Below are 14685 nucleotides of genomic sequence, written 5' to 3' on the forward strand. Positions count from 1 at the left end.
GCGTATAATGTGAAACTTACTCAAAGTTCGTTTTAAAAATACCATCCTTAAAGCTTCGTGAAATCACTCGCGACATTTAAAAGTAATGGATTTTATGCAGTCGAATTGTTGAAAGGAAACATTTAAAAGTCATTTTCATTTACTGTGTGATGAACACAGCACAGATTAGAATTTGTACCACTCAAACGTGTTCAAATTTCAAGATGTTTTAGCTTCTTTACACTTCTTAGTTCAGTTTATATTTGATGAATTTTACATGAACGTTAAGATGAATTTCTCGGCTCATAATTGCCAGTACTTTTCTTTTCATTTATGACAAAATAATTTTGTGTCAAAACAACCATTTTAAAAGAAAAAAAAAACTGCATAGGAAATATTTTTGATCTAAGTCATTTTTCAATTCTAGGATATATATAAAAATCTGTTATTTGTTCTGACAAATTTGTTAATGAATAAGATTTTGTATGGTCAACGTTGGTTCATTGCATAATATTCATCCATAGCATATTACTACGCATTTAAACGTTTTAATTTTGTGGTTAAGCAGGGATTTTCTGAGATAAAGAAGGAAATCTGTGGAGTGAGAGTTGTCGATTGTGCCTAAGTGTTCTATATTGCTGCTCTGAGCTGAATTACGGAAGACTAAATCGAATTTCAACTTTTCTGAAGCCAACTCTTCGGAAATGGTTCAGTTGTTCTACTATGAAAATCACGGCCAGGGCTGCCGGAAGATTCTAAATCACGAGGGCTCTCCAAGCAAGATCTTCCTTTTCGCAGACGAGGGGTACGCGCGGACTGCCCCTAACGCCCACTGGATTCTGAAGAGGCCTTGGTGGAGCAGAACTTTTTGCAAGATCACAGAAATCACAGCCACAAGACGTGTTAGTGCACGTGCCAAGCTCGTGGACATGGGCAAAGGAAATATGTGCATCAAGGGAAAGTTTAAGAACGTCGAGGATCCAGATTTCAGGTGGGTGTTTAGATTCTGACTAAACCAATCGGTGTCTAGTTTTCAGTTCTTGTGGCTGCACGTAAAACGCAAAAGATGTTCAAACAAATGCGGTAAAGAGCTCTTTACTAGAAAATTATAGCTTTAATTTCTCGTTTCTTAACCTCTTTTAAGGAGTCGATACTCGTTACACTGTATACGTGTAATGTTAAACTGCAAAACTTCGCGTAACTTTTTCTCAAAAAGTTTTAATGATAGGAACTTAGAACTTTCAGTGTTTTGAAGAGATATCTAAGAATTTATTGAAATGAAATTTTAAGGTAGTTCTGTTTCTTTCATAATTTATTAAATTTTAACCAATAGTCACTTTTTAAATGAAATAAAAAGAAGCGTTTTTGACCATAAAAACAACTGTTTAGGAAAAAGTGAGTCCTTAAGCAAAAATTTCCGTTCAGTATAGTTATGAACACATAAATAAAATGTGGGGAAATTTTCACAGTAATATAAAAAGTAGCTTTCGGGGAAAGAAACATGAGTTTTTAAAATTGTTGTTTTGAATAAATCGCGTTTGAAAGTAAAATTGTACGTAGATTTTAATACAGTTCTGCCCCATTAATATTTAAATTCAGTTACTTTTTGTCTACATATAGAAACATGAATTTGGTGTCGCTTGTAAGTTGTTGTTTTGAATATTTTGGATATATAAAAACTGAAAAACTATTTTTAAGGTTTCAGGATATCAACTTCCCTTAAGCGACGAGAGAGAAAAAAAAAACTCGACGTGTTATTAAAGAATATATTGCAAAATAATCCATTTTGAATCAAAATTTCCCAACCGCTTTAAAAAAAAAATTAAAAAAAAAAATTAAAAAGAAAATTAAAAAAAAAAAAAAAACAGATATTAAAGTGTCAAATTGTTGCAATTATTACACTTAAGCAAATAAATCCATTAAAATATCATCGAAAATTATATAACGCAAAAAAAAGTAAGAAGTCCCGGAGAAGAATAATTACATTTAAATTTTTATTACTATTACTATTTATTCATTTATTTATTCTTTTGAACAAGGAATTTACTTTAACGCGGACTTGTAAAACTCTTTTAGGACCAGTAAATTTCTTCATTGAACTTGCGTCTGAGAGTCTTGCTTGTAAAAATGATCTGTAATCCTGTAAAATGAAAGGCTCAATGGAGAGTTGGTGAATGTGAGGCAAAGTGAAATGGTGAAATATTTATTAAGTTTTTTGCACCACCAATCTATGTAGTAACACACGTTGTCTTATTCAGTCACGAAAATGTTAAATCTGAAGATCAAGGCAGATGATAATTACTAAACACAATTTTCAAAAATCGATACTCATATTGTATTATTTTGCTGTAATTGAAAAATTATATTTTTTTTTTGTTACAAAATAACAGAGTTATTGTTATTAACGTTTTATGTTCTAATTAAGACCTACTAATATTCAGTGCAGTGTTTATTTGTTTAAATGTAAGCATATTTTAATTTTAAATGTTTTGTACAATTAATCAAGTGCATGCGCAGCAAGTGAAATAGTTCATTTCATTTACTTGTTCAATCATTAATTGAATCATTTACATATTTATTTATTCGGTAATTTCGTAAGTTTAACCTTCCTTCATTTAATAATTCTGTAATTTATTCATTCATCCACTAATTTTTTTTATTCATTTACAATTGTATTCACTCTTTTATTTTTTCTTAAGTATTAATTAATTAATTCATTTATTGATTCGTTTATTGTTTAATCACCTATTATTTTTTTATTCATTCTTTTATTTACCCATTCATTTGATCAAAAATATTTTAAATAACCAAATAGAGAATACTTTATTTTAAAAAAATAGATAATTTTTCATTTTGCTTCATGAAAAGAAAAAGTGAAAAATTTCCTTGGGCACCAGTGGCGCATAGAATATTAAAACGTAGGAAGAACACGGTTAACAACTTCAAAAATAGCTTCCAAACATTAACTTCAGAACTATTGAATGATGCAATGATCTAGGTATAATATTTCCACTCTTTTCTATAAAATAGAGTAGAAAACTTATATCATAACCTACCTGGTGAGAGCAGCATTGGGCCTTCTAAGTTTTTTTTTTTTTTTTTAATTTAAATAGACTTAGAAATTTGAAGTGGCATAAAGATGAAGGCTCAAAGTTGCCATGAATGACATGGTAGGGGAATGTGGTGCAAAGTGAAATAGTGAAATATTTACTCTGCTTTTAGTGCCACTTACCTAGTAAACTTTTACATACGTAGTAACATATATAGTCTATTCTAGTTAATAAAAAATTCCCTCTGAAAATCGGAGAATATGATAATACAAGCAGTTTTCAAAAATCGATACTATTTTGTTGTAAATCAAAAATTATTTTGATGTTATCAAATAATAAAGTTCCTGTTATTAACATTTTAAATGTATTAATTGGGACCTTTTAATATTCGATGCAGTATTTATTTAGCTAATAATTGGCTTATTTGTGTTTTTAAGGTTTTTCACAATTAGTCAAGTGCATGCGGGGCAAAGTGAAATAGTTTGTTTCATTTACTTCTTCAATCATTTACTAGATCGCTTACGAATCCATTTATTAAATAGTTTATTTAGATTCCTTTGTTTAATAATTATCATACTTGTTCATTCATTCACTTATTTTGTTATTTTTTCGCTATTTTATTCACTCATTTATTTTTCCTCATGTAATAATTATTTAATTAATCAATTAATTAGTTTATTGTTTCATTATCTTTATATTTACTGAATAATTCTTTTATTTGCTTATTAATTAGTTCAAAAATGTTTTTTACGATTAAGTGGAACATAGTTCATTCGATAAATGTTTCATTTTTCACTTTGCCCCGTAAAAAAAAAAAGTGAAAATTTTCCCCTTTTTTTGAAGGAACAATTTCACGGCCAAAAATAAAAAATTATATTTCAATGCAAGTTTTGTTATAAAATATAATATTCTTTCTTTATGTACTGTAATTTTCAGAACAAATTTCCAGTTTGTTCATTTTAAGAAGCTCAGTCACCTTAACCATTTCACTTTGCCCCACATTCCCCTACTTTGATTAGCTTGCTATCCCAAACGATAGAACTCCTTTTTAGCCTGCTTTCCCAGTAAAAGTCAGAAAAAGAAGAAAAAAGCATGAAAGAAGGCTTAATGCATCTTAAAAATATCGTGAAAAACAAAAAAAAGTCAAAAATAAATAAAATAATTAAATAAATATTGAAAAATTAAAAATTGGAAAGTAGGGTATTGAGATGGGGAAAAATGTCTGTCGGTCTATCTGTCTGTCTGTCTGTCTGTCGGTCTGTCTGTCTGTCCCCCCCTAATAACTTTTGAATGAATAGTCCGATTCGAACAAATTTTTTTTTTGTTCGAAAGATCTCGGCGAGGACACCTCATTCCCATATTTCACTTTTTGATTTGAAGTATTTTTTGTTCAATTTTGAACAGTTCAAAAAAACTTAACGTTAGCGCCTACGGGGAAATTCAAAGCAATTCCGAACTGTGAGGCGAATTTGCTTCAAACAAACTTTGTAGGAAAAAGCTTTTGATAAAAAACTTGTATATAAGATATCTTTTTGATTTGAACAATTTTCCGTTCAATTTTGAACAGTTCAAATCCCTCAACATTAGCGCCTACGGGGAAACTGAAAGTCAATGTAGATTCCGTACTTGAAGGCGGATTTACTTCAAACAAACTTTGTTGGAAATAGCTCTTGACGACCTACTCCCGACTCCGACTCCGAGAATTTAGGGGCACCTGACACCGACTCTGACTCCTGTTCCTGACAATTAATCGGACTCCGACTCCCCGACTTCGACTCTGACTTCGTAGCTTTGGCAAACATTTATACACGGAGGACAAATGACTGACTCCGATTCTTGGATATTCGACTCCGACTCTTTTATCCCAAAATGAGATTGACTCCGACTCCGACTCCGCTGCTGTGGTTTTAACTGTGAGATAATTATTGTTGATATGATTTGTTTTTATTTTCACGCTAAAGTTTTAATTTAGGTATTTAGTTTTCGGTGAATAAACTCGAAAAATATGCGCAGACGATTTTTTTTTTTTGACAATGAAAATTATTTCTTTAAGTTGACATTTTATTGTTTTTTTTTATTTTGGTAAGTGCATTAATTCGTTTAAAAAATTATTTTCGGCAACAGGGGAAAAAGAAACAATTTTTTTTATATGATGTATTTATTTTAATTAACTTATTATTATTTTTTCGTTTTGAAAGCTGTTAAAAAAAATTTTAATGGAAGTGTATTAGCTGCTTTGTTTAAAAGGTGCTGCTATTTTATTTGTTCGTTTTTTTGAAGAAAAGTAAGGAATACTTTATTCCTAGAAATCAGCTTAAAATATTAAAAAAAAATATGTTTGAAAAAATTTGCGATTTTAGCTATTTTTGAGAATATTGATCAGGTACTAGAAAGTAGTATGGGTATACGGGAAAGTAGGCTCGTCTAGTTCTAGACGGAACTTCTTGTTTATTTTCTTTTAATTTTATTATTATATATTCACTTCAATGAGATTTATAATTTTTTTCCAAAATGTGTAAGGGAGGTTTTGTTCGGATCAAACCTACGATTTAGTTTAATATTATGGTGTTGCTATTCCTAAAACTGTACAAAAGTTAAATAGTTTCACATTATGATTGAAGCCACCGAACACAGTAAATATTCACTTAAAGCATTTCCCAATCCCAGATTGATGTGGTCAAACCTTGATATAATTGAAAACTTCTTTTTCTACTTTGTCATTAAGTGTTATTAATCTACCCATCTTTTCATTTTATCATTCCCTGGCTGGCATTTATTATTTTGTAACAGAAGAAAATTGTGCTTTTTGATGCAAAGTCAACAAAATTACGCTGAAAAAAATTTACTCTCTTATAAATTAGTAACATTAACATTATCTACTTTGTTATAATTTCGATTATTCATAGAGTCAAGTCCAACTAGTTTTTCTATTCCACATAAAATTTAAATTATTCATTGCTGGCGAAGCTTCAAGCTTTTTGTTTTAGAAAATAATTTGGCATCTTGAAAAGTGAGGGAATAAAGAAATAGGCAGGTTAAAATATTACATTTAAATGCTTTCCTTTCTTCTCTCTTCTTCTTCTTTTTTTTTTCTTCTTCAAAGTTTAAAATGTCAAACATTATAAGGGTTAAAAACCAAAACTCCCTGTCATCTTTTAATTTTATCCTAAGAAAGTTTAGTTTTTTATGGAATTTAACACCATTATGGTCTTTACTGCTTCCATATATCACTTATTTCAAAATAATTAATTTCACTCTTCTGGGGAAAAAAAAAACACGTGTGTGTGTGAGTTGTAAGAGATAATGAGTTAAAAGATACAGTAGCCAATTAATACAAATTGCTTAACGAAAATAAACAACATTTCTACGACACTTAAAAAAAAAAATGTTTATAAAGAAACTGGTTAGCTTGTTCGAGCGTAACCTCAGTCTTAGTAACCTTGTAAAAGAGAATGATACACAAAACTACGTACACTGTAAAAAATGTGTAAGGTTACCGGTATTAATGGGTGTAATGTTATGCAAATTCTGAAGTGTGTAGCATCATTGTTTTAAAAACTTAAGCTGTATGAGGAACCTCACACTACGGTTTGTACAGTGTACGTGAGATATTAAAATATTTTACCTCCCGCATCGAATGATTAGAAAAGGCGACAAGAAAGTTACGTGAAATGACATTCGTGTTACTCTACCATTTATTACTATATAGAAACACCGACGTTTCTTGGTCATTGCCTCATTGATGCTTTAATTTTAATCACCGTTGTTTTATCATTGATATCACACCTCTTAATCCAATTATTCGTTACTTTATTCTTTTAATATAAATTTTTAAAGCTGTTTGGACTATTAGTTATTGCCCTTAATAATGCAATAGCATTTTTTTTACATTTAATTATAGCTGGTTAGTTTTAATAGCACTTAATTCCTCTGTGAGTATACTGTAAAATACCCAACGTTATAAACGTAGTAGTGACAACTTTAAAATTTCATTACGTTATAAGATTATTTTCTTTTGGTAAAAGCATATGAAACATCATATGTTCACATTTTATGTTATACAGGAAACACGCAAATTATTAAGAAACTGAAATATGATAAAAATATCAAAAATACAAACTTTGAAAAAATTTAAAAAAGGAGATAAAAGAAGACAAAATATTAAAGAAAGTACGCGAAACAAGGACTGCTACGTCATCAGGGTAAGCCCAAATCCTACTTCGCAATATTTAGTCATTTTTTTAGGTCGTTAAATTATTTCCTTGAAAAGAATTTAACTGTATTACTTGTATTATACATATAATATACATATATATATATATATATATATATATATATATATATATATATATATATATATATATATATATATATATATATATATATATATATATACTTGGAGCTATTTTTATTCTTTAAGGATGTACTTGACGACCCACGTCAGCTTTGCCGACTTCAAACAAGGCTACAGCATGACGGGAACTTTAGAGAGGGGGAATAAGAAGAAGGAAGGCTTTCATCTCACGCATTTTGCCATGCTGAAGAGGAAGGATTATTTGAAAGATGATAACAACAATAAATAAGGCTAGAAAACACAACAAGAATTTAAGTTATATTGTTGCTGTCAAATTTTTTCGAAGGAGTTTCACGAAATTATCATTAGTCTTTCTTTCTTTTTTTTTTTTTTGTAATACCTGTTCTTTGATATTGCATTCCGTAATGTTGGTTTCCCTCCGGGTGCGAAAGCCACAAAATACGTTGTTATCGTTTCTCTGCAATAGAATATTGCTGTGGTTTTGTACTAGCAATAACAATGTTACTTTTAATTTTACGCCATAGCGCAATCAGCAAAGCACGGTTCAGTGTAAAAAAAAACTTGGATGAACTAAAATAAACGACAGCCAAGAAGTGAGTAGAAGGATGTGTTAGCTAAATTAAATGAAACCTATAACAAACGCCGAAGTAGGCGACACAAAACGTCGTAGGCGACACAAAACGTTTGTCAACGTAAGAGAGAGAGAGAGAGAGAGAACCGCTTGTGCAATTTAAGCAAATGGGACTGCAGTGTCTGCCATCTATTAAAAAGGTATTAGTAACGTTTTCAGAATCGGCAGTGAGTGTGTACATGAATCGATTAATTTTTATTTAAAAATATTTATGTATGGGCTGCTAAATGTTTTAAAATAAAGTAGCTGTTGATGATAAAGAAACTAATTCAGCAACATGAATGTGGGGAATAAATATTCAGATTTGATCACATAAGACCTTTGGAAAATTCCTCGTGCAAAGATATGAGACTTTACCACAATAATGCAATGTTACTGCTGGTTTTGCGGTCGTTAAAGATTTGTTTTAAAGCTCATAAGTATGCTTAAAGATAGATTTTTCACATAACAGGTTGTTATTCACTACTTCGATATTCATTCAGATATCATAAAACATTTCTTATATTTTCATTCAACATACGTAGTTAAACTCAAAAACAATTTTTATTCAGTTGTTCCATTACTTTACTTGTTTGACAACAAAGCGTTATTTGTATCATTGTATTTGCTGAGAAAATAAGAGCTTATATTGAATATGTTGATGTGTTATTTGGATTTTTTTTTATTTCTCTTTCTTTTTAACAAAGAATATATTTATGTGTTTGAATTATTAATTGTATTAATAGTGAAACATATGTTAAATAATGCTTGTACACTGGATCAAAATTATACTATTATTTTTTTATTTTGTTTTCAAAACAAAAACTAAGCTATCTGTTGATGTTATTCGTAGCAATACTGAAAACTTACATCCTCGAATTTACAGGGATTCTAAGAAACCAGTACCTGCGTCAGTATATAGACCCAAGAGGTACTCGATTATACACTTAGGCCTATTAGAATATTTGTTGAAGTTAATTTTACTTTTTGAAATTTGTTTCAATGAATTTCTAACAGCATTCAGTGATTCAATTCAGTCAGTTCAATTTCTTTTCATTTCAATTTTGCTTTCACATTTAATTTTGGTACTATGTTTTGGTTGTTTCTGAAATTAATTGAATTGGGAATTAAGACATGTGATCCCTGTAAGACCATTGCCTGATAATCTTATGATCATTAAGCCCAAAGAGTTTTTTATTTTGATAAATATCGCCTACATATGTGGATTACGAAAGTGACAAATGGTGGTTTAAATATTTTCAATGCAAGTACCAAAACGTGTATTAAAATTCATTAAATTTACCAAGCTGTAAGAATTTACATTTTTTTAATAAAGAATAGTTTCGAATGTGATGATCTACAAAGAAAACAAAATTGTTTTGAATGTGAAAAAAAATAAAAAATAAAAAGAAGAAAGAAAAAAGAAAAACGTTCCTATGAGCTACTGAATGAAACGATTTTGAAGATTAATATTTGTTACTGCTCTGCTGTCTCCAATTCTGTATTTTAACCATGAAACTAAATCATGAAATTCGAGTGTTACAATTAGATATAAATGGTTAAGTGGATGAAGCTTGTCTAAAATATAATAATACGTGCAAAAGATTTTCAATGGATGCAATCCCATTGTCATTCTTGGAAACTCACCTTATTTTACTCTCACATTTCCATCCAATATATCATCGTCCAATGATTAAGCTATACATGCAGACATTTTCTGTGAACAATTCCATCCTTACAATTGTCTATTGGTATACTAAGGCAATTTTTTTTATGGATTTTAAGCTGAAGTGCAATGCATTTTCATCGGATTTTAATCTTCTTACAAACAAAGTTTTGACATTGCTCACACATTTTTTTTCTGGGAAGCATTCGTAGCAGTAGAATCACTGTTGATAGTAGATTTTAGTGATTTGATAGTAGCTCGGTTTATAATTCTATACAAGCATGTCTACTGCCAGTTAAACCTACACATTTTTTTTTCTGAAAGGCTATACCAGGGATGGAAAAACATATAAAGGGCTTATGAATAATTTTGAGAATTATGGTTCTGTAATTATTATGCCATACTAACAGCAACATGTTTGAAAATACTATAAATGTTTTAGTGTAATGTATTATAGAGACCGACAGAAACTAAAATCTTAGGCGCCAGGATTAAATTTTAGGCTCCAGACAAATTATTTCTCAAAGTTAATAGGAAAATTCAGTATCACGTTGCTTCTGAAAGATCCTTGTACTGAATGAACTAGTCGCCAAGGTATTTCTTGTCGCCAAGGATTTGTCAGATTCTGCGTAAATAAATATTGTTATCAGTTAACAGAAAACATAATTACATTAACTGTAAATACTTATTGAATACATTGATTTTGAGGCAGGCTAGTAAACGAATAAGCTTTTCTTAAAAAACTTATTTTTTAGTAAACAACAAAAATTGTTGAGGACTGACAAGGACGCTTAAAAAAAGTCAAGAAGGTAGCATGCAGCTGTTTTCCCAAGCCTGGTCTATGCATTTATTGAGTTTATTATTATTATATAATCAAAGCTATACTTGACAAAATTTATAGCATGTATTGCCGTATAAAATTGCTGAAATAGTTCTGATTATAAAGAGCAATTTAATGCGGATAAAAAACAAATAGGTTGTTTCCCAATTAGCTCAATGTTATTTTCTTAGTACGGATTTCAAGAATTTAGGGATAAATTTGAGTAGCGAATGTTAAGTTTCCAGCAATTACAAAATATATATGCTTAAAAGTGTGCGATTAGTTGCTTGTGAATTTCGTTAAATTTTGTTTTCCTGCCTTTTAATATTTTGTTTCAAATATTGTTTTTAATCTTTATAAAGAAATCCAATGGCCAAAAAAATATTTTCAACGAAGGAATAGAACAATATATTCCTAATGTGTTGTGTTTGCATCAGGATTAACAATGAGTGAAATAAGAGAAATATAATCTTTTCTTCAAAAACATAGAGGAAAAACCAAACGCTTCTAGAGAGAAAGAGAAAAACCTTTTTCGCTGCAAGATATTTAAGCTATTTTTTTATTTTTTGCGTAACAATCTATGAAGAAGAAAGAACAAATTTAATTACATTCTCTCAATTTAGTTATTGTACTTGAAACATTCCATGCTGGTTTGCATACATTACGATTACATACATTCATTTATACATATTACAAAATGCTTTTTTCACCAATAGTAATTAGCTGCCATCTTTTACATAAAGCCATAAACCTAATCTCGTTTTGTAGATATTTGTTCAATTCTATTCTTTTGATTTGAGAAGCGAAATTCATTTCACTTCGTTTCGCTTCAGAGCGTTTTCTGATGAGCATGGTATACAATTTCCGAAAAGTGAACAAACATTTTCTAGTCTTAAATGGAAACTTGATTGTGTACCTTGTATTCCGCAACATAAATAGTACTTGAATCACATTGCTACGGTAGTGTTAAAATGTATGTATGTGCCAAAACTATGTGATATTGATTGTGTCAATTGTAACGTTTTAAAGCTGTGATGTTAAATTATCTGTGTTGTGTTATATGTATGAGCATTACTAAGTCAAAGTTGTTTGCTATACAAGTTCAGTGCTCGGTATAAATGTATTAAGCGATCTACTGTAGTTAATTAATTTACTCACCGATGGCGCTGATCAAATTCAGCTGAGTAAAGACATCACTTCGGTAGCTCCATCTGTGAAATAAATACTTGACGGTAGATTGCTTATTACATAAATACCCAGAGCTCTTTTATTGTATGGTAGCTTTTTTTAATGTGTATAAAAGTTTTCTGAAGTTTAATTAATGCTAAGCAAGTGACTTCAGGGCATACTGGAAATACGTTTCCAGTAAATTTTCTATATGTATATTTCAAAAAATTGTTAGAAAGTGGTTTGGTTTTTTAATTTAAAAATTATTTGTAATATACATCTTGAAATAAATGGAAACTTAATGATAGTTAAATATTGTAAAACATAACATGAATTGAACTTATACGTGGTGAAAATGTATATAACAAATTATAATGAAAGATAATTTTATGTTGTTATTGAGTTATTTGGTATTATTTTAAGTTATTGAGAATGTACAGTATATTTAAAGATTCGTTACTTTTACGTTTCCTGGTGCCAAACGGTTTCTGAATCTTTTGAAACTCTTTTACTATCATGTGAAATAAATTGTGTGTGATATGATATTCATAAATTGGGTAATATAGCTTTAAGAAATGAAATGTTGACGAAAATTAAGTAATATCTGGAAAAAACTCACGACTCTGTCACAATATAATGCTTATTTTTGAAGCAATTTTCAATTTTTCTTCCCATTTAGTACCTTATATACTCCAGGCTCTTAAACGTAGTTATTTTGTTGAATCAGCATTTTTCTACATCTCGTTGATTTGAGTCTCGTTGAAAAAGTAATGAATTTTTTTTTTTTTTTTTGATTCTTTCATAACTATTTTTACATATTTCTTGTTTGAATAATTTCAAAACAGTAGAAAAAAAGCAGAAGTATTAATTTCTTTTTATGATTTCTGATTATAATAATGGGAGAATTTCAATTTATTCTTCTTTTTCTACATAAGAAACAATTTTACTAATGATAGTAATCAAGTAAGCAAATGATTGAAATCATTCAAACCGCTACTGTCCCTGGATTTTAAAAACAAATAGGTTATGAAGGAACTTATTTTAATAAGTATCATAAGTATATTACTTGCCATGCAGTAAAAGCAAATTTCTGCGCTAAAGTTTTTTCCTGCTTTAGTTAAATGATTTTTGAACAGTTTTTTTCTTTCTTTTTTTTTTTTTTAATTCATTAATACTTCCCAAAAAACTTCCACCTCTAGTTTATAAATATCAGTTCTACTTATACAGAAAGTTATAGACGAAGCACTATTTTACTAGATTAGAGTAATGAAAAGTTTAAAAACCAAATAATAATAAGTAAATTTTGGGAAAAAAAAGAGACTTTTACTTAATTTGTTATACATAACTAAATTGGCAAAACTGACAAAATCTATATAATACTAAGTAAAATCAATCACGACTAAAATGAAGAAATCTAATAAGTAATGTTAATCGTTCAGCTGTGAAAGGAATTGATTTAATCTTGCTCATTTCAAAAGTACATTTTAACCTAATAGTCAAATAAAACAGAATGCTTAGAACTAAGTTTGAAAGTAGATTAAGTGAAGGGGCAGTCTGAAACAACTCAATTTTCAAATACTATGTATGTTTAATTAGTTAAAGTTCATTCGTATCTTGTTTAGTTTAATTCAATCACTTTATTCATTATGGTTGTTAATTTTTCTCAAGAAAGAAGAAATCACTGTGAAACATGTTGTTTGGTACATACGTAATTCGATGTTTAGCACGTGTTTTAAAATTTGATGTTTCATAGTAAATAAAAAATGTTTGAAATAAAATGTTGGTTATGCAGGTTTTGTCTCATTTTTATTGGTTATTCATTATTAAATAAAAAATAAAATGTAATTTACTGCAAAAAGTGAAAAGAAAAAAACCCCCGCAAATTTCAAGTTAGTTCAAAAAAAAAAGAAAGAAAGAAAGAAAAAGGATTTGGAAAATAATATTTTTGAAATAATCATTACATTAAATTGATTAGCAGGTGCGAACCGGAAATAAAATGCAAAAAATTATTTCTAGCTTGGCCGTAGATCCGGTTTCTCCCCTAAGAATAAAAGTTTTATATATGTTGCAAAAACTGTGTTCAGAACATTATTATACAGTAGAAATCCTATTAACCAAAACGCTATTATCAGAATACGTTCATGTTGTTTCTCAGCAGATTGTTGTAAAACATTGTGTCATGTCACACTTCTTGTTACTTCCTCCTCCCTATCACATAAAAGCTGAAAGTCTGTCTCTGGATGTCGGGATGTCTGGATGTCTTACGCGCATCATTTTTCATGAAAAATGGCACAGAATTAGTTCGTAGCATAGGGGTAAGCACCTCGAAGCGATTTGTCAAAAATTCGATTCTGTTCTTTGTTTATTCCAATTTTAAGAACATTTTACCGAGAAAATTATGACATGGACGAGTAAGTTACCAAATTATCATAACGTGGAACCGTAACAGGGGCGAGCAAATGAACATAGCAAATTGGCGAGAAATTCATCATCCATTATTTTTAAATATACAGGCGAACCAAATGACCTTTTAATTTTCTACTACGGGCAAAGCCGTGCGGGAACCGCTAGTGATAAATAATTTTGAAGCGCAACCGAGAAACAAAGGTTATGAAGAAATTTAATTCTTAAGAAGTAATATCCGAGTTCAAAAACCCAAAAGAGGCAAATGACGACTCATAAAACCAATTATTGATGTTCAATTTGCGACTTACGTGAAGCGAGTGAGCGAGTGCTGAGTCCGTAGCGGGTTTTTATCCAGCACTTTTGGTATGCAAATCCAGTGCCTTACCACTAAGCCAAAATGCCCTTTGGTATACGAACCTAGTGCGTTACTACTAAGTCAAAAGGATTTTTGATATGCAAATCTAGTGCTTTACCGCTAAGCCAAAAGGTCCTTTGATATAAAAATCCAGTGCTTTACCACCAAGCCAAAAGGACCTTTTAGTCCACAAATAAAGTGCTTTACCACCAAGCCAAAAAGACCTTTGGATTTTGAATACAGAGCTTTACCACTAAGCAAAGAGGATCTGTTGGCTGTCATTAAAGCACTAGATTTGCATACCAAAGTTCCATGTA

General features: G+C 29.8%; 1 protein-coding gene across 1 annotated transcript; it reads left to right on the top strand.

The window, feature by feature from the left end:
* The first annotated feature begins 311 nt into the window (after positions 1-311).
* Positions 312-10730, top strand: LOC129220620 (uncharacterized). Its single transcript, XM_054855049.1, has 2 exons — positions 312-982; positions 7450-10730. The coding sequence occupies exons 1-2, from the start codon at positions 684-686 to the stop codon at positions 7610-7612; spliced, it is 462 nt and encodes a 153-aa protein (XP_054711024.1). The 5' UTR covers positions 312-683; the 3' UTR covers positions 7613-10730.
* The last annotated feature ends 3955 nt before the right edge of the window (positions 10731-14685 follow it).

Source organism: Uloborus diversus, chromosome 4 (genome assembly GCF_026930045.1).
Source record: "Uloborus diversus isolate 005 chromosome 4, Udiv.v.3.1, whole genome shotgun sequence".
NCBI classification, from domain to species: Eukaryota; Metazoa; Arthropoda; class Arachnida; order Araneae; family Uloboridae; genus Uloborus; species Uloborus diversus.